This window comes from Hypomesus nipponensis, chromosome 7, assembly GCF_054491055.1.
Source record: "Hypomesus nipponensis isolate SF chromosome 7, ASM5449105v1, whole genome shotgun sequence".
In the NCBI taxonomy this organism is placed as follows: Eukaryota; Metazoa; Chordata; class Actinopteri; order Osmeriformes; family Osmeridae; genus Hypomesus; species Hypomesus nipponensis.
In genome coordinates this window covers 13,599,307-13,622,437 of record NC_140367.1, presented here as the reverse complement: position 1 = coordinate 13,622,437, position 23,131 = coordinate 13,599,307, and the positions used below count along the sequence as shown (strand labels likewise).

Genomic DNA, 23,131 nt, shown 5'->3' with positions numbered 1-23,131 from the left:
TTTCTTTTCCTCGAATCACCCATGGTGACAGTAACATGCAGGCAATTTCTCCCCTCTTTTAACGGCGTGCTAAATAACACTAAAGGGGGGTGTAAGGCCCTGATTGCCCGACGAGGATCTGGTTTGATAAATACCACGCAAAATCCGGAAATACACTGTGTGCTAGTTGCGGTTGGGCAAAGGCGCAGATTAAGCTGCGATCGCAATGTTAGTAATTAAAGCCCACAGTTAGGTCCTAGGTGACGCTCTGATTTGGGTTTTCTCTCCGGGTGTGCCAAGTCTCGGTCCCTCGCTCCTCATCAGCCCGCTCCTCCATCCATTACTTCTGTCTGGAGATAATGGCTGCCCTGACAGGCATCGATCGCCTTTGCCACGCCACCGCTTGTCGTAATCAGCCATTGATTGGCTCCCCCTGGTCCCTCTTCTGCCTGATTGTGGACAAATGGCTTCTACTCGGCCACTCTGAGATCGATTAGTGAGGCCTGGGTTGGTTGTCTCTCAAGGTCCTGGTTGACAGTGGTTCCTGCCTGGACAGGCTGGGTGACTGGCTGTGCTTGGCTGATTAAACTGCTTTGCTACAGCATGGTCTCACTGCCACCTGTCATTACTGGCTAGTCATCATTTTTGGGCCACATACTGATAGACTGCTGTGAAATATCTGTGTTCCGATTGGTCTTTTTTCTCAACTTTTGAGTCTGTATCACGGATGAAAATAAATATGCCCACTGCCATTTGAAAGGGCATTAATGTGTGAAAAATTGCAGACACTAGCTACAGCATTCTGGATTTCTCCACCTCATAGTCCACACCATAGTACTGATGTACCTGTACACCCGTTATTCACCCGTCACACAAACACACAGATGCATGCTCTCACACACACACACATCAGGAGCTAAATCTACATTCAGTGTGGCTGTGTGTGAGAATGGGCGATTGAGAGAGAGGTCGAAGTAAATAGTGAAAGATTTAAAAGAAAGAGTGCTAGAATTCTAGAGAGAGGGTAAGAGGTAGAAAGAGACAGCGAGAGGGAGAGTGCTGGGGGATAGCCTCATTAGAAGAGAGGGGCCACCCTACACTCTAAATATACCCCAAGGTGTCACACACACTTTTTCGTATCAGCACATATGAGAGCGGGCACGTGCGTTTGAGCGTCTGGGTGTTCCGCAAGTGTGCAACATACGCACACCCTCCGCACACACCTGCACCCCGGAGGAAAGGTGATAATGAATTGTTGCCGCGCCATTTTTAGACTCGGTTGCCATGGCGTATCCCCCCCTCGCGTGAGTGTTTTTTCCCCCACGAGATGCCTATCCTCCTCTTCCTCTCCCACACTATGGGGTGTGAGGAATCAAATCCTCCCATCGCTGACACCAAATTCCCCCCCCCCCCCCCTACTTCCCAGAGAGAACTGTTCTGCACATTCTGACATAGACAGTTGAGGTGTGTCTCATGTCCCTGGTTTTCACCATGGTGTAAATGGACTGGTGGTCTTGGTGGATGCATGCAGGGTCTCCTCGCACCCTGACAACGTGAGGGTGTGTGTGTGAGTGTGTGTGTGTTGGTGCATGTGTGGCAGGCGTGTAGGTGCATGTGTATCTGTATGTATGCATGAGTGAGTGTGTGCGTGTGTATCTGTATGTATGTATGTATGGATGTATGAGTGTGTGTGTATCTGTGTGTACCTCTCCTCATCCCAGCAGGCCTGCCGGCAACAGCAGTTGCCACGGCAGCAGGGGCCCGTCCGGTGTAGGTTTCAGGCGCTTTGTCTTTGCGAAAGCGACAGGTGGCACTCCTCTACAAGCAGAGAGGATTATGGGAGTACAGTTGAGAGTTTTGACGCAATTTGTTTTGTTTATCCTTCTATATATCTCTGTCTATCTGTCTGTCTCTCTCTGTCTGCCTCTATTCCTGCCTTCCTCTCTCTCTCTCTCTCTCTCTCTCTCTCTCTCTCTCTCTCTCCACTCTGTCTGTCTGCCTGCCTGCCTCTCTCTTCCCCTCTCTATTTCTCTCTCTCTCCAGCTGTGCACTCAGGGAGATGCGAGCCAGGTGATCGGTCCGTTGACAGAGGGCCAGAGGAGGAACGTGGCGGTGGTCAATTCTCTCTACCGCCTGCAGCAGGCCATCAGCAAGGTATACAACACATATACACGCACACACACTCATGCACGTACGCATACACCCAAACACACACACAGTCCATGCATTTTACACATATATCAACACTTATTGCTTTATCGCACTATATCAATATTACAGCAGGTGTCAGCCATAAGTATATATTAATATAAATAATATTGCACGATGTAACGCTACCCCAGTGTGTTAAACAGCAGACTGCATGCATATGACATAACACAGCTCCCGGGGGTCAGTCAGGCTCTAACACTCCTGGAAAGCTGTAGAAAACATCCAGGCACATAGGACCACAACCTAGGGGGGTCAAGTTCCACCCTTGACACTGAAACATCACATTGACATACACACACACGTGCCTACGCACAACTGCATACACAAAAAGGAGGGAATAGATAGATTGGTGGAGGGAGAGAGAGAGAAAGATGGAGGATTAGAGAAAGAGAGATGGCGAGGGGCTGAAAAAGGTGAGAGAGATGTGGCAAGAAAAAAGAGATGGAGGTAAATAGAGGGAGATGGGGTGAAAGGACAAGGGCCTTCCCAGCCTGTTCCATTAAAGATGTATGATGTTTCTCTGCCTCCGCTCCCTTCTACCACCAGCCTGATTAATAGTGTAATAAAATGAGATTACTCTGCGATTAAATATTTAACTGCCAGGTTATCAAACTTTTACCATTTGAAAGCGAAGCCGGCAAGTTATTTTAAGAGGTGGGACCGACGGATTGATGGACGAAGGGACTGAATGAGGAGGAGATGTAAGAACCTGATGGATATGGAGAGAGGAGTGGAGAAGATGGGTTTAGGAAGTAAAGAAAATTAAGATGTATGGAGTGATGGAGGGGGAACAGGGAAAGTAAACACATTTAAAAGTGGGTTGTCTTTTCTGATTCAATAAGAGTGAAGGTGGGAAGACTGAGTCACTGCACAGCTTTATTTGTTTATTAGTTAATGTGTTTATTGGATCACCATTTGTCTCCACAAAGAGACAGCTACTCTGCCTAGCGTACAGATAGAATACAAAAAACACTTTGGGCCCTATATTGCACCCAGCGCAATTGACTTAGTCAACGACGCAAGTGTCATTCCTAGTTTGCACTCGACGCAAAGCCGACTTTTTCCTCCACAGACGCACATCGAAATGACTTTGCGCTCCCGTGGCCGGTTCAGCGAAAAAGGAGGTGTGTTCCGGCGCAAACGTTCCCTGGTGCTATCTTGCAGTTTCCGAAAAACAATTCCGCTACTGACCAGGAAAAAAGTCAATGGCGTATTATTCAGATTCTTTTTTAATGGCGCAAGCTTGGTCCGTGCGCACTGCTGGCGAGGCCAGGGTCTTCTTTCTGCGAAGCTACGTTACATTGTTTTGATTTATGGCGTGTTACATTTCTTCAATGATAATAAAAAGAATTTCATAAGAAATTTCTAGGCTATGTATGTGAACTTTATTTGTAACAACTGTGGCAATTTCCTCCCATGACTGTTTAACCGAAGCTAATTTGCTTAGGTTTCTTCTCCCATACCCATCAGAATCAGAATTCGGTTTATTCGCCATGAAGCTTATGTTACACAAATACGCGATTTACTGTGGCAGGAAGGTGCAAACAATAAACGGGTATAAATTAAGTACAAAAGTACATTAGTTAAACTAATTCTAAGAACTAAACAATTTAAAAATATAACAATTAAAAAAAAATAATATATGTAAAAATAAGAATAATAATTTGAATGAACAGCATGAGCGGGCAATTTAGTGCAATGAGAAAACTGCTCTGCCTTTCCCATACAATGTAATTTCTCTATCATTTACGGCTCTGACGAGAAGGTCGGTCTCCTGTGAACCGCTCCTGGCGTGCACCTGGCCAATCCGCCATTACAATAGCAATCTGCCATGGAACAAGCGTGCCTGCTCTTAAAAGGAATATGAGATGATACTCTGATTGGTTTATTGCACGTTACGCCCAAACCACACCCATTAGTAATGTAGCTACTTCAGACCAACCCTTTTGAGATTTGCGCCAGGCGCAAAGTCATTTATCCCGCCGGCAAAATAACAACCAAGCTGAAGTCACGCCCACAAAGTTACTTGCGCTTTGCGTTTTGATACTTGCGTTTCAGATCGTCAAAATAGGGGGTTTGTTTCTTTATTTGTGTCTCATTGGATATGGCGTTTTGAGTCTGTGTCATATGGTGTCATTTTGTGTCTTTCTCTGTTTGATATTGTGTCTGAATTAGCATTGTGACCAATTAATGACTTAGGCTTGTCCGTAAAAGATTGTGTGTGATATCTCGAAACAAAGAAACAAACTGCCCTCTCTCTGACCTCTTGACCTGCAGGTGATCTCAGGATTGGGATTGTGCCCTGTGGCCGCTGAACAGGCTCTCACCGCCTCACTGGAGGTATGACCACACAGAGGACACCCACTGGGAAAAACTCACACACACATACACACACAGCAAACACACCTCACAGTTTACTTATCTGCACACACTCAGATGAACAGTTTAGGCTTACTAATGGCTCTCTACTAATATAGGCTCCAAGCTAGCCTTCTGGAGCAGTCATACTCAAATGGTCTGTGTACAGACACAGCAAACAGTCAATACAGACCAAATAGCACCAAACTGAATGATAACAAACACATTTATAGGCAATAGGCCAGGCAGACAGACTCTGTTTCCCAAGTGCAGCGCAGCCTCTCTCTATCTCTAGAAGTTTAGAAACACCAACCTCTGTCTCTAGCAGTGAAGAAACACCAGCCTCTTGCCATCTCTAGCAGTGAAGAAACACCAGCCTCTCTGTCTCTATCAGTGGTTAAGAAACACCAGCGTGTCTCTGTCTCTAGCTGTGGTGAAGAAACACCAGCCTCTCTCTGTCTGTAGCAGTGAAGAAACACCAGCCTATCTCTGTCTCTAGCAGTGAAGAAACACCACCATCTTTCTGTCGCTAGCAGTGAAGAAACACCAGCCTTTCTCTGTGTCAGTGGTGAAAAAACACCAGCCACTCTTGAAGAAAATGCATATTCAAAGACAAGTATGCATTCATTCTCCCCATCACACGTTTAGTACTTTATTTGTTATTGTCACAAAAACAACGAGACAGTAGAGGCAGCAACAAACAGCTAAAAACTTAAGTTGCTGTGTGCCATTAACTGCCACAGCTAAATAATAATAAATAACAATTAATAAATAGATAGATAAATATCCCTGAGTACATTAAAAGAGAAAGAAAGAAATATATACATTGAGGTGCATCAATAGTTGCAGGGTAGAGTGTTAAGAGTGCAGTCAAGGGGGGCGGGGCATGGCGGGCCGGGTGGGAGGTGGGTGATTTTGGGTAAGCTGTTGAGAAGCCTTATTGCACGAGGATAGAAGTTCTTTGCCATTCTGGAGGTGCGCGCTTTTGTCGATCTCAACCTTTTCTCTGACGGGGGTAACGGGAACAGATAATGGGAAGGGTCCAAGAGGATGCGATTTGAACGCTGCAGGCATTGGAAGGAGGAGATGGAATAGATGTCGGGAAGCTCTGCCCCGATGATCCTTCCCACTGTATTAATCAGCCTCTGGATGGCTGCCTGCTCCGCCTTTGTGCAGCAGGAGAACCATACGTTCAGGCAGTATGTCAGCCCACTCTCAATAGCACAGCGGTAGAAGTTGCTCAGTACTCTTACAGGAAGGTGTTCTTTCCTCAACTTCCAAAGGTAGAAGAGGCGTTGCTGGGCTTTCCCCAAGAAGCTGTGTTGTTGTCCCTGGATAACTCCTCCGTCAGCGTTAGACCCAGAAACTTAAAAGAGGTGACTCGCTCAACCTCTTCACCGTTAATGTGGAGTGGGAGATGGTGATTGTGCTGGGCAGACTTCCGGAAATCAATGATCATCTCTTTTGTTCTTCTTCAAGTTGAGACTGAGTTTGTGCTCAGAACACCAGACTTCTTGCCTGTAGGCAGCCTCATTGTTGTTGGAGATGAGGCCAAGCACTGTTGTGTCATCTGCTAATTTGAAGATGTAGGTGGATGGGCAGGAGGGAGTACAGTCATGGGTGTAGAGAGTGTATAATAGTGGGCTGAGCACGCAACCTTGTGGGGCGCCAGTGCTGATGGTCAGATTCGAAGAGTGGTGCCTCCCCAGTTGTACTCTCTGTGTGCGATCGTCAGGAAGTCCAATACCAATTTAAGAATTTGGCCCCAAAGACATTTAATATAAAGCCATGAATCTTAAATCATAATATGGACAAAAGTAGGTGGTTACTTACAAGAGCTCCAATAAATTACAATATCTATATTCTGGACCTTTCCTACTTAGGACATTGGACATTCTTTAATTGTTTTTCATACCTCAGTTCTAGCCGACAGAAGATAGATATCCTATAGAGAGTGTTTTGACACCTCCAAAAAGGTCTTGTGTTTCCTCTCCATTTATCATCAACCCCTCCGCTACACACATGCACACACAGAGAGAGCTCAATTTAGCGTACATTGTTCACTTTTATTGTGAAAGAGTTTGAAGGAGTTTAGAGAGGTGATTTGATCTGATGGGGTTATTTGCCTCTCACATGGTCTTAGCTGACACACACACACAGTAATGTGACAATTACACTCCTTTATTATTATTTTTGTTATGGCTGTACAGATACACACACACACACACACACACCTGAGGGGGCCTGTTAGCCTGTTGAGTCCAGATTGATCTAGCTGGAGATGGAACAGACGATTAGAGGATCAGACCGGAGGCACGCACACACTCACACCAGGAGGGTGGAGACACCTCTGACACTCACAAGTCCGTCTCACCACACACCAAAAATGTCATGTAGACAACCTATCAGCATTCGACTATAGCAAACGGTCCGCCCATCACCTGTCTGCTTAAGTTGCCGTGGTAACCGGAGGTCTAAGTATTACCCTCCACATTGACTCTGTCTAACATGTGTACGTGTGTGGGTCTACACGTGTGGGTGCACGTGTGTTGGTGTACCGTGTGTTTGTGGGTGAGTGCGTGCATGTGCGTGTGTGCGCATGTGCCTGTGTGCATGTGTTTGCGCACGTGTGTGTGTGTAGGGGGTGCAGGCTTTGATGACCAGTGCGATGCAGCCCCTCCTTCAGTCGGTCAGCGACTCTGTCGAAGCCATCATCATTACCATGCATCAGGAGGACTTCTCAGGGTTAGTATACACACATACATACATACACACACACACACACACACGTACACACACACACACATACACTTTTAGCCCTGCCACACAACTATGCATTACAAGAAAATAAATTCCTTCCAATGACCTGTGGTGCTCCTGACCCAGAAAAACAGAGATGTGCAGTGAGAGGAATGTGAAAGCTCCATAGTCTCCACACTCTTATACAAGAAAGCTGTTTGTGTGTGTGTGCGCATGCGTGCACGCATGCATGTATGTGAGCGTGCATGCGCCCCAGACAGGCATCTACTTTTACCTCTGCTTTACATTCACACCACATCTCCCCAACTAACACAAATATGACATTTACAGACACATCCCTAGAGTGCCTGTACTTACACTCATACACACAAACACACACCCTCCATAAACCACCATAAAGTGGCCTCACCCCTTCCTCCATCACTCCCTATGAAACACACACACAACCTAGGAAACACACACACCCTAGGAAACACACATACTCTCCTACACACACACACACGCTCACTCTGCTTGTTGTCGGACCCATGAGACACCCCAGCACCACTGAGCATAGACGGCAGAAGTCATTCTGCATTTGCTCCATTCTCAACACAGTGCGCTGTAGTTCCATTGAAGAAAAAAACTATTCACACTAAATGAGTATCTATCGGGGGTCCGGATGAATCACTGACTAAATGCCATCCCTTTCTTTGCACACGTCACAGTTACGGCAACATGTATTGAAAATTTTTCCTGTCAAAATTTAAATGATAAATGACATTCTCAAATGATAAATGAAATGCTATGAAACAATAAATGCAATTTATGAACAAAATGCTCATGGAGGAAAGTTATATCCAGAACCATATAAACCCCACCCACTGAGGTTGACACACCTTAGGTACAAAGCAATTTGCATTTTCATTCCTTTTTGACAGATTTAAAACCCTGACAAGGAAATTAAATTGGAAACTTGACAAACCTTGTGTCATTTAAGCATTTCATTCATCAATTGAGAATACGTTTCAACCCTTTAATTTATCATTTGAACATTTCATTTATCAATTGAGCATTTCATTTATCTTTTGAGAATTTTATAGGACAGGAATAATCTTCCATAAACATGAGACAGCCTTGAGCAGCGAACAGCTTTGTGTTCTCACACCAGGAACACAGGCCAACGTTACAGTAGCCTGTTTGAGTCGTGTACGAGTCCGTCTTCTGTGTGTGTTTGTGTATGTGTGTTTCCGACCATGGACTCACCATGTGCCGGTGCAGGAGAAACAACATGTCTATTTCGGCTGTAATCCCCCAGACTCACACATAGACTCTCTCTCTCCCCAGTTTGAGATGTAGCAGTGTACCAGTAACATTCAGGGTAGGGCCCTGGCACAAACTGCTGGTGACGTGGGGGTCTCTTTGTGTTGCCCCGGTCCACTGGGGGCTGTGGAACACGCGTCAGTGTGTGTGTGGAGGAATATTTCAATTGTCCTGGGGGACTTAGTCTTGAATAGACACCTGAACTGAATCCTTATTCTTCAGTTCACAGAGTCTTCTCTAAAGGTTAAGTTTGTGTGCACGTGTGTTTTTGGACTCGCCTGTATTAGAATAATGATTACAGTATATGTGTGGCCTTGGGTTAAGGTTAGGAGTCCAGTCCGTCATGTGTGTGAACTGTACATCTTTAATCATCTTTTGTGAGTTCTCCATGGACAATCTGCCTCATGGTAATACATACTGAATGCATGACCTTTATGTTTTGTATGTGCTAACGTGTGTGTGTGCGTGTGTGTTTCCCAGGTCTCTCTCCAGCCAGAGGAACGATGTGCCCTGCTCTTTGTACATGAAGGAGCTGCAGGGTTTTATAGCCAGGGTCATGGCCGACTACTTCCGCCATTTCCAGGGTGTGGACTTCATCTACGACAGTACCGAGTCCATAGCCCGGCGGGCCATCGCCCTGTTCGTCCGCCACGCCAGCCTGCTGCGCCCCTTGGGGGAGGGAGGCAAGATGAGGCTGGCGGCCGACTTTGCTCAGGTTAGTGAGCTAAGGGGATGCGCTTTTCATTATCTCGCTCTCTCCCTCTATCCGTCACTTTCACGTCCCGTCTTTCTTTTCTCTCCGTCTCTTTCCCTTCTTCTTGCTTTCACTCTCTCTGTCTCTTTCACTTCCTGTCATACTTTCACTCTCTCTTTTACTTCCTGTCACACATTCTCTCTCTCTCTGTTACTCTCTCTCACTCTTGTTTCATCCCTTACCTATGAACATAAATGCGTATGTGTGTGTGTACGTGTCTGTGTGTGCGCGGGGATGTGTGTTCATGCTCTGCAGATGGAGATGGCAGTAGCTCCCCTGTGTAGGAGAGTGTCTGAGCTGGGAAGGCCTTATCGCCTGCTGCGCTCCTTCAGGTCAGTAGAGCTGGAGCACTATGCTTCCCCTCTGTTTACCCCATCTCACTGGCATCAGTATCTCCTATATGATCAATTCCCACCCAGGACAACGGCAAAATTGTGATATTATTATTTATTGGGGTTGTTGTTGTTTTTCTGTGTGTTTGTGTGTGCTTGTCTATGCGTGCACGTGTTTGTTCATGTGTCTGTGTGTCCGTGTGTGTTTGTTTCTCTGCGTGTGTATGTGTCTGTGCATGTTTGTGCGTGCATGTGTGTGTGTACACTTCACAGGCCTCTGTTGTTCCAGAACAGTGAGCTGATCGCCAGTAGCTCGGCAGTAGGAGATCTGATCCCATACAGCACCCTGCTCCACTTCCTCTTCACCAGGGCTCCCGCAGAGCTCAAATCCCCACATCAGGTGCACACATTTTTTCACACATACTTTATTACACATATAGTACAAGCATGCATACACAACAAACATATATACCAGGCATATTAATTCACAGTCTGTCTCCTCCCAGAGAGCTGAGTGGTCCATCGCACGCTACTCCCAGTGGCTAGATGATCACCCATCAGAGAGAGACCGCATCACCCTCATCAGGTACCCTAACACTGACCCCTGACCCCATACAATAACCTCATTAGGAACCCTAACACTGACCCAACTCTGACATTGTGCCATGGACTCCAGACACTGACACTTCTTCATATAATGTGTGGCTGCCAGAACTAACTACAGGTGAAAGAAAAATCTCGTACAGATCAGTAATTAGCAGGGAAAAGGCAGACAGGAACTGACTGACTAGTTGATCTTACTCTCTCACAGGGGTGCACTGGAGGCCTATGTGCAGTCTGTAAGGGCTCGTCAGGGGAAGGAGTTTGCCCCGGTTTATCCCATAATGCTTCAGCTGCTCCAGAGGGCCACCAGCGGGGCTCAGGAAACCAGGACCTGAGGAAACTACAACTCCCAGCATACACCTCGCTTCAGTCTGGCATGAACAGGCAGTGCAGTACCAAGGTTAAAGCTGAGAAGTAGCTAACTTTGATAGGGAGAGGGCAGCCCTTGATTTAGAATGAAATGCGATAGTTCACTAAAATAATGAACATAAACATTCCTTGATAAGATTATGCATCTTTATGTCCATTTGTCAGTTTAGTGTTAGGGGTTGTACACTTAGCAACATTAGTCAAACAATTAAAGGCCATTAATGAGCACAAATGAAAGAGGCCTCCTATCCCTGTTGTTGTATGGACAAATGACAGATAATTGGTAAGTTTCAGCTTCTACGCATCTGTAAATACCATCAAGGATTCTCAAATCTGAACATTTATGGCCACTTCATACATGAATGTGTTTTCCTCTGTTGATCTGTAGTTTACATGATTTGAGAGATGTGTGGGGTTGCATAAGTTATGTCTTGTAAATAAAAACATGGGCATAAGGTGGTGGGTGTGAGGTGAAATAAGAGAGGGTGGTGTGATTGTAATGATTAATGAATAAATGATTCCAAAATGGATAGTTTCTCCTTGCAACAATGTAATGTTGGATGTTACCCCATCACACCTTCCATCAACCACATCATACTTTCCATCATCCACAGCTCACACACTCTTTCCAAAAAAATCACTTTTCAAGACCTTTTATTATTTGTACATGCTTCATTTTAAATGTGGCATGTACCTATTACATCAAAAATCAATCAATACTATTTAAATCATCTGGGGGTTTAGATGGGCCACTTCCATTGATTGAGTGGGGGCTCCTCGATCAAGGGTTCCCATGGTTTCCACTCTGCCATCTTTCTGGACAGAGAGAGCTCAAACTCAGCCTACAGAGGGGAGAGGGGGGGGGGGATGGAGACGCATTTATGAATCTGAAGAGACATTAAAATACACCAATATTTCCTGTATCACTGAACTAAAACATGATCGGCATGATAAGCAGTTCAGTACCTGTGCTATGACCTCCTCTATCTGACCACAGTTAATCTTCTGTTCCAGCTTCTCGACATCCGGCTCCTGAGAATAGACACAAATTTCAGAACACAAAAAAAAAAAAACTAAATCTAAACACTAAGGAGTCAATAGCATAAACAAAGCAAAATAAGCAATAGCATAAACAATAGCATGTCGGCCATCTTTCACAGAATCTTTTCACTGTCACAAACAATGTCACTTGGGGAAAAAAATGATCTGCTAAATCCAAGCAGATCAGGATATCATTTAGGACTTTTGCCAAGACAGTTTTTAAGAGACATATGACGTAAATGAAACTGTAAACATTTTCAATGTTCACTGGTTGAAGACATCTTCAACAGTTTCAGCACTCAAAACACAAATGATGTTGGACTACTTGTACAAGAACAAAAACAAGCCAAAAACACTGAATGGAGGCATGATTATTATTTGTACAGATTATAACATGATCAGGTAAGCCTACCGTCTTGATAAGATTAAAACGGTCGTTGACAAACTGCTCTGTGTATTTCCTGTAGGCAGCGTCCTGGGGCATAGTCTGCAGGGAGGCCAGGATTTTGCTGTAGAGGACCCTCAAACGCTGAGGAGTTAGGAAAGAAAAAGAAAAAAGCATGCAAAATGGAATTTATGTAGCCACATGTAAAGGCAGTTGGCACATACTTTTACTGAGACAGTTTGCGACAGTAGGCGTACTCACCTCATGCGGATTATGCGATACCGCCAGGCCAACCAAACCAGTCGTCTGGAAATAAATACATGCACACAATCACGGTTTGTTTGTTGTCTTGTTAGTTACCTAATCACGCTGTGATTCTGCGTTGGTCAGAGTGTTCAAAGTGCATGTTTTAAGTAAGTGGCGTACACTAAATTATTAGTGTGCCGTAAAGCTTGGGTCTGTACATTTCAGGTGTCGATCAGTGCATTTGCATACACTGACAGCTGATTGCTAATTGTTGTTGGCTAACGACTTAACAAGCAATAGCTACCTTGCTACCACTACAAGTTGACCTGATGGGCTTACATCTTAGTACATTCTAAATTCTCAATAATTATGTATATGTTTGAATTTAACGATACTAGTACATATTACTCAGTTCAATAACCTAAGTAAATCAACATCAAGACCTTATAAATCTATGAAATCATTAAGTGACCTCCACTATTACCTTTTTCAGAATTCCGGCCATGTTTAAATACGCAAGTGATTCTGGGTAAAGGAACTTCCCGGCAAATAAATATGACGCAATTTTGCAGTTTCAAAATAAAAGCCTCCAGTCAAAGTAAAGGCAGAGCCTGTTTAAGGAGAGCCTTGCCACTCCCTATTAAACCCCATTGTACCGAATTTGGCTGCAGTTCCACCAGAGTTCCACTGGGGGTGATCGCGAGCGAGTGCATGTTGAATGGGAGTCTGGGAGGCATATGACAGGCCAGCATAGCACTTCAAAACTTCATAAACAGAATGGGCTAAATGTTTGTTTATATGTTATGGGAAAAAGTGCAATTTATTTTTCTTAAACAACTACAATGATTCCTATAACAAGCTGGTTTTGTTCTCAGGAGTAGGCCTCCATTTGGTTTAGTGGGGTCTCATGTTTCCAAAAGCCTGTTTTTTGCCTTTTTATAATGTGTTACTGCTGATTGACCCACCTGAATGTCCCCACAATACATAGCCTCTTGTATCCTGCTGTTGTTTGTGGATTAGCCATATTTCTTGGGTCAGACAGTGTGGCCAGGGTTTATGTTCGTTCAAGTGAATGGCTGAGTTTTATATACCATTTTGTTTTACATGTTTACAATTACAATACACATGGAAAGGCTAAGAGATGCCCTTTATTGAAAAATAAAGTGATGAAAGGGCCATGATGTTTGTCCATGTATCTTTGCGGTAAATTTCGACATTTGCTTAAACAAAGTAAAGTAACTAGTAGTGAAGTTAGTTTTCAAATGTATTAACTAGTAAAGTCATCTAGTTACAATTTCTGAGAAACTACCCCAACACTGCCTATTGATACAATGATTTTGGGAAATTCACTTGTACATTGATAAAAAATGTAGATATATTATTCACCATTGAAACAAGTTTCCCATGGGTCATTTCCTAGAGTGTGATTTCTCAGATTGTGTGGCTGAATACTCTACCACAATGCCATTTTTTTTCTCAAACTGCAATTGTCCCTGTTTCGATACTGTTGGAGAAACTCATGGTTGGAGAGGGACAGGGCTGTTATCAAATGTAGAAGCATGACAGACCGTCTGAAAGCAGAGTGCAGCTGCATTAAGCAGGTCATATCTAAATATATCCCAACCAGAAGCTCACTCCAAAACAAAAACACTGACAGTAGGTTGCAGTGCCCTAAGTAAGCTCTGGGACATACAAAGCAGATTTCACATGTGAGTCAGTATGCCTTTTGTTGCAATAACATAATACATAACAACTTGTGTTTACATCTGATCTCTTGAATATGATGTAACAACTGCATTTTATTTGTCATTTTATTGGACATTGTTCAAACCATTGGTTGCACATGGTCAACGCAGCTACGTGTTGTCATTTTCAATTGCTTTACCTGTAGAAATGGCAGACTTTGAAGGGATAGATGAAGAGCTGATAGAGTTTGCCATTCAAGAGAGTTTACACGACTCGTGCAAATTACCATTCTCATCGACCGCAGATTGGTATGCTGTGCATAGAAGTTCTCATTCTAAATCAGACAATGGCTTTAATTTTAACCAACCTCTAAAATGTAAATTTGCTTCAATTAACTGTTAATCTGTGATTGAAACAGTATAGAAGCTTCCAGTGAAGACTATTGCACAATAGCGGCTGCCATCGAGAAAGGTACACCTTACAGTTTAAAACAGTTATGGGTTAATACTGCCACAGTGTAAAGGGCACCTCCATTTGATTGTGTTTCCTTTGGGCAGGTGATGTGCACACACTGCGAAAGCTGTGGGGCTGTAGGGAAGCCTTCAGAGAGGCAGACAGCTTTGGCAGACTGCCTCTTCACAGGGCAGCTGTTCTGCCTCTGGCACACGTCCTGGATCAAGTGCTTCTGGGTAAGAGGCTTCAGCAGGAAATTAACAATGGCTTGTCCTTGTGTGGTTACTGTGTGGTTACTGTGTGGGGGATGGGGTGCATGGCACAAATGAGCATGAGCAAATGCATGTGTGTTCTGTGCGTGTGTGTGTGTGTCTGTGTGTGTGTGTGTTTCCAGCATCCAGCGAGCTGACCCTGGAGGAGGTAACGGTGGACTTGGAGACGGCCCTCACTCTAGCTGCTCAGGCTGGCCTGGTGGAGAATGTGAAGACCCTTTTGCAGCACGGAGCTTCGCCACACAGCACAAACGGCAACAACGAGTCCCCCCTGCTCCTAGGTAACACACACTCAGCTCACACGGTTGTGTATTTGCACTTCATGTAGTCTTGCATACTGTTCCGTGTTGCACCAGGGTACTAAAGAAATGCCATTTTGTTCTAATGTACACAATACAAGCTATATGGCGGAATGACAATAAAATCCCACTTGACTTGACACACACACTCACACACTAACATATTTACACAGATGCACACACACACAAACCACACACCTGCACGCAAACACACTCACAAACACACTTTGTACAATTTGAACACATTCCCTCAGCCAAATATTCTATAAACATAAACTATTCCACTCCTGGCTATACACAGCGGTGAAACAGGGCTCGTATGACATGGTCAATACTCTGATCATGGGCGGGGCCTTTGTGGAGCAGGTGTGTCTGAAGAAGTGGACCGCCATCCACGAAGCTGCTAAGGTGAGATAGTTGCACGATAACTAGCTACTAGAATGCTACTTGTGTAACATGAACTATAGATTGGGTATTTAAATAAGTAATTTTTGAAACTGAATTTATCATGTCTAGAATTGATAAATTATTAGATAGATTATGAGATATCACATATTTATGATTATTTATATATATTATGTTTAGAATGTATCTTTCTCCCCTCTCTCACTACACTTCTCAGGTGGGCTGTACTGACATCCTGATGCTGCTGCTGAGGCAAGGGGGCAGAGTAACGGGTACAGACGGGCACGGGGTCATGCCGCTGGGCATCGCTGCAGAGTACGGCCATCCTGAGGTTCTGGACATACTCATCCAGCACGGTGAGCCAATCACAGCCCTAACCAAAAATATCTGCATTTAAAAGTGCCACTGTTCATCAAACAACTTCCTGATGAGATTAAATCACCTTTACATGGATGTTTATTCATATTTATTCACCTACAACAGTGCAAATGCCATCTGTCAAAAATGTATTTAGATTATCTGCAACAATGCTGCTTAACACTATCCCCAGAGAGCTATCATTCTAGGTCTTCATTCCAACCCTCATTCAGAATGATCTTGTCGGTCTACACAAGCTGGAGTTTCAGCTGGAGGTACAGTCATGCCCATTCAACAAACCAGTTGCTGGTGTCATTCTCCTTGTCTTTCACTAGGCAGCGATGTGAACGCTCAGGCCAGGAATGGAGACACGGTGCTGTACGATGCTGCAGGCTCCGGGAACCTGGACTGTATAGAGCTTCTGCTGCAGCATGGAGCCAACCCCAACATAGCCAGCCTGGCCTGCCAGCTTCCCATCCACAGAGCTGCCTACGAGGGTCACTACCTGTGAGTATGGATCTAACAACATGAATGACAGGATGTGTACCGGGAACCAGTACCCGTCTCATAAAGTAACCTCGCTGTCTACGCTCTTTAAAGAACTGTTAGGAGTTTTGTTTATTTGTATATTTGTAAGAACAGCCTGAGCCTATGAAAAGATTCCACAAAATGTTACATGTATCCACGTTTGTAGACGCCATGTACGCTGGACACTGAGAGCGCATCCCCCACCCCCTTTCTTCTCTCAGAGCCCTGAAGACTTTGATCCCCGTCACCACCAAGCGGGCCATTCGTCTGTCGGGCCAGAGCCCAGTCCACTCCGCTGCTGACGGGGGCCAGGCAGTCTGCCTGCAGCTTCTCATAGAGAAGGGCTTCAACGTCAACGCCATGCTTGAGACACACATATCAGGTCGGAGGAGGATGGGAGCAAGGGGGCGAGGGGCAGGGGGGTGGGGGAATTGCTGATGGGGGAGCGCTTCCGTATGAGTCCTAGTGGATTCAGGATAATTATTATTTATCCCGTCAGAACTTGTATCTCAGCAATAATACAAGGACTACATTTCCTTCATTGGTACCCATGCACTCTTTGGTGTAAGATTCAGGTGAGGGTTTGGATTAGGCTCATTAGGTTCAAATTTATGATTAGAGTTGGGGTGGGGTTGAGTTGAGGGTTGGGTTACGGGTTAGGTTGGTTCCATGGTTTGCATCCTCTTGAGTTTGGGTTTAGATTTGAGGTTAGGTGTTAATGGTGGGTTTCGGGAACTGTAAGGGAGAGAAGGAATCTAAATATGTAAACCATTTGCCAATTTAATATATAGGGCACACTAAACAAAATTGTCACGTAAATGAAACTGTTCTATAACCCTCGTACCAGAGAACTATGGCGACCTGAGGCGGAGCCCTCTATACTTCGCCGTATCCAACGGAGACTTCACCTGTTCAGAGATGCTACTGGCTGCAGGAGCCCAGACCGACCTGGATGCTCTCTGCTGCCTCCTAGTGGCGGTCCGCGCTGAGAGGTAGTCCAGCCCCAAATGCCTGTCCACATCTGGAGTGAAAACCCATTTCAATGGTCTAATAATGATCTCAAAACAGCATGATTACTTCCTAGTCCTGTAACTTTGAATATGATTCATGAATATCTGGGTCCGACTCCTGCCCCCAGGTATGAGCTGGTGCGACTGCTGCTGTCATGGGGCGCGGACGTCAACTACTACTTCACGGCCCTCAGTGACACAGTGTTCCCCACAGCTCTGCAGTACTGCCTCAAAGATCCCTTGATGTTAAGACTCCTGCTCAACAATGGCTACAACGCAGAAAAGTACACTGACGACCAGCCAACTGACTACTAAAACATGGAGGCCCAACTGCCTAAATTAATAGCTAAATTAATAGCATATTACAGTTTTTCACAATTGCTAAAACACTAAACCCCATTCTCTCAACCAAATGTTCAGTGAACTAAACAAATTTGTCAAATCACAAATTTGTCAAATCACACTTTTGGCAAAACTGTAAACACATTCTCATTCACTACACACATTTTGCACTGTGATGCACTTGTGCTGCAAAATGGTAAACACAAGCAGCAAACAGTAAACACAAGTACAACACAGTTGTCATCTGTAAAACACAATGACTCAAAATTGTTCACACTTTTTTCCAATGGTGGTTTGGGACAATGTCAGCTTTCACCGTGGTGTCTGTATACAAGAATAGTTCAACATCAACCAGCATTTTTTACTGTAAATGTTTGCCTTCCACCATACAGCCCTTTACTCAACCCAATTGAAGAGTTTTTCTCTGTGTGGCGGTGAAAGGTCGATGACCGAAACCCATATATCAGGGTAAATCTCCTACAGGCAATGGAATTGGCCTGTGGTGACATAGGTGTGGAGTGTTTTCAAGGCTGGATCCAGCAACCAGAGGGCTTTACCCCATTTTTCTTTGTTCGTTGTTGACAGTACTACAGTTTTTTACAATCGGTATGACAATTTTTTCAATTATTGTTTCCTAAACTCGCTAACACAACTACCACACACAATTGGCAAAACGGTAAATTTCATGCTTAAAATCACACATTGTAAACTAAACTCAAACATTAATTTTACACAAAAATACACTAAACATTACACCATGTCTACCAAAACACTAACACACGTTCTCTTTCAATAGGAACATTTATTCAATCACAGCACAAGGTCATAAAAAACATTAACATCAGATGGTCAGGTCTCACAGTATATAGATCATAGATTATGTTTTGCAATGCAGTTTTTTTTTAAAGAAGTTTCTCTTAACATTTTTGTTTTTTGGGTTTAGTAAATGCATACATTTATTTATACGTTTCTTTTGCTGCAGAAATTCAGAACAAAAAATGTGTGACCCATCTCAGAGTAGCTTTATAGAATGTACGGTTACTGTATTGAAAAAAGAAGACTGAAACATTATTGCTGCAGTAAAGGCTTCATTTGCTGGACAGGACATTACTGCAAGAACTATGAAATATAGCTGCCATTTACAGTATTTCATCAGTTACCCTAGCTCTGGCCCTTTTCTGAGTGCCACCACACGTTCTAACTCCTCTCCCTCTCCCTTGTCCTGGTACTTGTCTTCCTCTCCCTCATGCAGGCATTACATATTTCTACTTTGTGTTGCTCTATATTGTTCTTTTTCCAGAAGATCAGCCTATAGAGGTCCCCTCTAGATACCATATGATCATGCGATTGAAAGAACCTCAACACTTCAGTGTTTCCTAGTTGGGAATCAGCAGTGATTTACAGTATTTGCATAACTTCAACCTGCTGTTTCTCAGTAGCAAAATAATAAAATACAGGGGATATATTTGTGTTTCAATTCACAATATGAACAGCTGTTCACTTTGACTTTAGCCAATAAGTTAACTTTTTGGCTAACTGTGTAAAGAGTTTAGGAAACTTGTTAAAAGTATTGAAAATGTTTTTTTTATTGCTACGTAATTGCATTTACTGTGTATACATAAACACATTTGTCTTTACATGTAACTGCATGGCCTGGATGCTGTGTTCTCAATGTTTTTGAGTTGTGTCTGTGTTTATGATCTGAAAGCATTGTTTGATTTTGAACACAGGTTGGTTTAAGGTTTAGGTTAATGGTTTAGGGGCGAGTGTTTGATTTTGCCAGAAGTCAGCGGTTTTGGAAATTGAGTTTAAATATTTGGATTTGTGTTTAAAGTTTTGAGAAAATGGTTGACTGTTTCAAGAAATGTGTTTTAGCAATCATGAAAAACTGTAATAACAGTCTGAGTTTGACTTTCGGTGTCAACTATTATGCACCCCTTTAGCTGATGAACAATAGCCTGTGAAGTGTGTTAGAATAAGAAAGGTTTCATGTCTTGTAATGAAGTAGCTTTTTTATTTATTTTCCTTTTGTTTCTGTGCCCTGCTTTTGCAGGTGTTTTCAGTGTAACCATGGCAGCAGCCATGACATGGAGTGTACCTGGGGCAACCTCCACAACCAAGACTACAATCTCTACACTCAGTCAGACAGAATTTCTGTAAGTACTGCAGCTCTTCTTCTCATGCTTTCTCTTTTTATTTATCTTTATATACACACACACACACAGATACACATACATACACATTTATACTGTATATGTTGCACATTGGTTCACCCCACCAGCTCCGTAAAGCAGGTCCATTAAACCTAAACATGGATGGCTCTGCTCTGGAATTTCAAACGAAATGTAAGACCTAAATATAAATATAAATCTTCTACGGTAAATAAAATATTTTATGTAAAGTTAACATTTGATCCCCATGTCAAGAATTTGGTTAAAAGAAAAATAATAACTAGAGAGGGTACAATTTCTGGAGAAATTGTATGGTGTGCTTGCTTGCTTCAGATGCAGGTGGGTCAGTTTTCCCTTCTAGTGATATTTTCATGCATTTAGCCTACTCATATTGCATAATTCATTAAGAACATCCCTTGAAACAAGGAAACCCCTTTGAAACAGGCTACTGTAACAATGTTGTCACTGCAGTATTTCAGATGGAATTGCCATTCAAATAGTACCGTCTCCTAACTGAAAATAAGCCCCCCAAAACGTAAATAATGTAATGCCCAGTACACCCCGGTTTCCCTCACTAAAGAGGCACTGAGAATTAATACAAAAATATAGCTTTTATTATAAGGCTCAGTAGTGGATCGGGTATATAACAGCGTTTAACTGCCCAAGGAAACAGTGACATAGACCACATCTAGGAAACAAACAATATAAGATAAGACAGGGCAACAATACAGCACATATAGCAACCATACATAATTAAAATCATCATAGGCAAACACGTACCCAAAACACAGAAAGCCGATGAGACAACACCATCAGCTTCCCGACACTTGCTGTAATCAGCCCCGGCTACAAACAAACCCACGCACCAGTATACCACATTTACTTGCAAAGTCTTTCATGCATTTGATGACCAACATACAACATCTTTAAGACACGTTAAAAACTCAAACTTACATGACAAACAATGCTGCCGGCGTGCACCTCAAGTATGGATGTGACCCTACGAGCTCACACCCACTTATATTGGCACAAGCCTTAAGGCCGATTTATACTTCTGCGTTTTTACGCACACGCACACGGGGAACGCCCTCTCCTTCAAGAAACGCCCTCTGCGTGTCTTCGCAGAGCCCTCGCACAGCTCTGCGTGTGCCTCCTGATTTTCCTGACTATCCGTCTGTCCGTGCGTCTTTTTACGGATACCCCTTGGCTATGATTGGTCCGTATTGCGTCAGGGGTGGGGGGCGGGATTTCCGTGACCAACAAGAGAACAGAATCCTTTGACCGCCATTGTTGTAAGTTTTTACAACTCTTATTTCAGCCAAACAGTACATGTAAATCAGCATCTGAATAAAAATGTGACGAGAAATGGACAGTGTAGTTGCTGAAAATGTGCTTATTTTATTGATGAAATGGTTCATTTGTAAATTTGCTCCGACCTTTCGATAACCTAGCTAGCATCGCAGTGCAGCGTCATCTACTGTTCTGGCTGTGAACTGCTTTCAGCACGCAGAGCCGTCGGAGTAGTATAAATTCAACTAGTCCGTCCGACTCCGTCCGACACTGTGCGTGCGTCTGTCCGTTAACGGAGACGCAGAAGTATAAATCGGCCTTCAGGTGTGGCGTTAAAGCCGATTTATACTTCTGCGTCTCCGTTAACGGACAGACGCACGCACGGAGTCGGACGGAGTCGGACGGATTGATTGAATTTATACTACTCCGACGGTTCTGCGTGCTGAAAGCAATTCACCGCTAGAACGGTAGATGGCGCTGCACTGCAATGCTCGCTAGGTTATCGAAAAGTCGGAGCAAATTTACAAATTAGCCGCTTCATCAATAAAATAAGCACATTCTTAGCAACTACACTGCCCATTTCTCGTCACATTTTAATTCAGATGCTGATTTACATGTACTGTTAAGCTGAAATATGAATTGTAAAAACGTATAACAATGGCGGTCAAAGGATTCTGTTCTCTTGTTGGTCACGGCAAACCCGCCCCTGACGCAAGCGGTTCTTAATACGGACCAATCACAGCCAAGGGGTATCTGTAAATGGACGGACGGACAGACGGAGAGTCAGGAAAATCAGGAGGTACATGCATAGCTCTGCGAGAGGCTCGGAGAGGACACGGAGAGGGCGTTTCTTGACGGAGAGGCGTTCCCCGTGTGCTTGTGCGTAAAAACGCAGAAGTATAAATCAGCCTTTACCGTCACACCCTCTGGAGCCACACCCATATCACAATAAGTTTAATATTAATTTAGGGGGATATGGCTAATTCAAAAGCAGTTTGCTAGAGGCAAGCTAGCTGCCGTTGCTATCCACACTCCACTGATTGTTTGAAAGTGCAGGAAATTTGAAAGTTTCTTTTGTAAGGGATAATTAAGCATTAAGCCCCAAGAGGCCGTGGTTTGCGCTGATTTTAGAACAGGTAAGGGGAGTTGTAAGGCACGAGTTTTTGCCAATTTTGTTTCGCCATGAAGGGGCTTATTTCCCCGATAATGACCAGCGTTCTATACATTATCCCGCTTATTACACTGCTACTTGCCAACAAAAATAACTTAACACAGTGTGTCTTTTTACAATGTATTTGTTACCATTCGTATTAATGATCAGCCGAGAAATAGTTCGCCAAAGACGTTGAACTTCATAGACTTTGAGCATTATTTTGGCTTCAAATCAGCTGATGTCGCTAAGCAACAGAGTACGCTGGGGTTGAAAAGTTACCGGACTACTCGCGGAGTGCTACGAAAGACGTGAATCCGAGGCAAAAAGGCCACTTCCCTTGACAGCGGTCAAATATGCATAGCAACGGTCAAATATGAGAAAATTGTTCACCGCAGAACGTTGGGAAGCCCCATTCAAGTGAATGGAGAATTCTACAGCATTAAGAACAGCCGTGTAATAAGTAAGAGATAATGTGTAGAACGCCGGTCATTATCGGGAAAATAAGCCCCGACAGGGCGAACAGTAGCTTCGCTTTGAATACATTTTTTTACATTTATAGAGGGCACACTGTCATTTATTGCATGGGGCATCTTGTGCACTCAAGCAGACAATATGGCACTTGGTCTAATTTTGCCACACTAGAGGGCATTTTAGAAACACTTTCAACCATGTGGGCACCAGGCAGTCACCACCTGAGTCTTCCAATGGGCCTGGATACACTCATGGGGACAGCATATTGCACCTATAATATTGGGGAAGCCAGAGGAGAGGTAATATAGAGGCTTGTCAACATAAAGGATACTTTAAACAATGAAAATACTTCAT

General features: G+C 43.8%; 3 protein-coding genes across 5 annotated transcripts in view; 2 read left to right on the top strand and 1 right to left on the bottom strand.

The window, feature by feature from the left end:
• cog5 (component of oligomeric golgi complex 5) overlaps nucleotides 1-11,196 on the top strand; it is a 102,292-nt gene extending 91,096 nt beyond the window's left edge. For 2 of the 3 annotated variants that reach the window (XM_084701495.1, XM_084701496.1), the window contains 8 exons: nucleotides 2,023-2,133; nucleotides 4,468-4,530; nucleotides 7,190-7,293; nucleotides 9,091-9,325; nucleotides 9,620-9,696; nucleotides 9,970-10,096; nucleotides 10,203-10,282; nucleotides 10,508-11,196. In XM_084701495.1, coding sequence (XP_084557621.1) covers nucleotides 2,023-2,133; nucleotides 4,468-4,530; nucleotides 7,190-7,293; nucleotides 9,091-9,325; nucleotides 9,620-9,696; nucleotides 9,970-10,096; nucleotides 10,203-10,282; nucleotides 10,508-10,634 — 924 coding nt within the window. In that variant the 3' untranslated portion in view covers nucleotides 10,635-11,196. The remainder of the gene's footprint in view (nucleotides 1-2,022; nucleotides 2,134-4,467; nucleotides 4,531-7,189; nucleotides 7,294-9,090; nucleotides 9,326-9,619; nucleotides 9,697-9,969; nucleotides 10,097-10,202; nucleotides 10,283-10,507) is intronic. The other variant, XR_014762448.1, reaches the window with a different exon arrangement.
• Nucleotides 11,197-11,305: 109 nt separating this feature from the next.
• On the bottom strand, nucleotides 11,306-12,911 carry ndufa5 (NADH:ubiquinone oxidoreductase subunit A5). The gene is made up of 5 exons (XM_084701500.1): nucleotides 12,825-12,911; nucleotides 12,356-12,400; nucleotides 12,122-12,238; nucleotides 11,635-11,700; nucleotides 11,306-11,510 (listed from the first exon to the last, which is right to left on the bottom strand). Exons 1-5 carry the CDS (start codon nucleotides 12,843-12,845, stop codon nucleotides 11,409-11,411), a joined length of 351 nt encoding a protein of 116 aa, XP_084557626.1. The 5' UTR covers nucleotides 12,846-12,911; the 3' UTR covers nucleotides 11,306-11,408.
• A 1,071-nt stretch (nucleotides 12,912-13,982) lies between these two features.
• The window catches only part of LOC146276883 (ankyrin repeat and SOCS box protein 15-like), a 29,995-nt gene continuing 20,846 nt past the window's right edge, over nucleotides 13,983-23,131 (top strand). The window contains exons 1-12 of the mRNA XM_084701879.1: nucleotides 13,983-14,049; nucleotides 14,232-14,334; nucleotides 14,445-14,497; nucleotides 14,584-14,715; nucleotides 14,874-15,032; nucleotides 15,352-15,458; nucleotides 15,673-15,811; nucleotides 16,148-16,319; nucleotides 16,562-16,722; nucleotides 17,188-17,332; nucleotides 17,479-17,634; nucleotides 19,746-19,848. Coding sequence (XP_084558005.1) covers nucleotides 14,234-14,334; nucleotides 14,445-14,497; nucleotides 14,584-14,715; nucleotides 14,874-15,032; nucleotides 15,352-15,458; nucleotides 15,673-15,811; nucleotides 16,148-16,319; nucleotides 16,562-16,722; nucleotides 17,188-17,332; nucleotides 17,479-17,634; nucleotides 19,746-19,848 — 1,428 coding nt within the window. The 5' untranslated portion in view covers nucleotides 13,983-14,049; nucleotides 14,232-14,233. The remainder of the gene's footprint in view (nucleotides 14,050-14,231; nucleotides 14,335-14,444; nucleotides 14,498-14,583; nucleotides 14,716-14,873; nucleotides 15,033-15,351; nucleotides 15,459-15,672; nucleotides 15,812-16,147; nucleotides 16,320-16,561; nucleotides 16,723-17,187; nucleotides 17,333-17,478; nucleotides 17,635-19,745; nucleotides 19,849-23,131) is intronic.

Coding starts and splice junctions, on each gene's coding strand:
- ndufa5 (XM_084701500.1), bottom strand. CDS start 12,845: ATGGCCGGAATTCTGAAAAAG. Junction 12,401..12,824: donor TGGCCGGAATTCTGAAAAAG/GTAATAGTGGAG, acceptor ATTTATTTCCAG/ACGACTGGTTTGGTTGGCCT. Junction 11,701..12,121: donor GTTTTAATCTTATCAAGACG/GTAGGCTTACCT, acceptor GTCTATTCTCAG/GAGCCGGATGTCGAGAAGCT.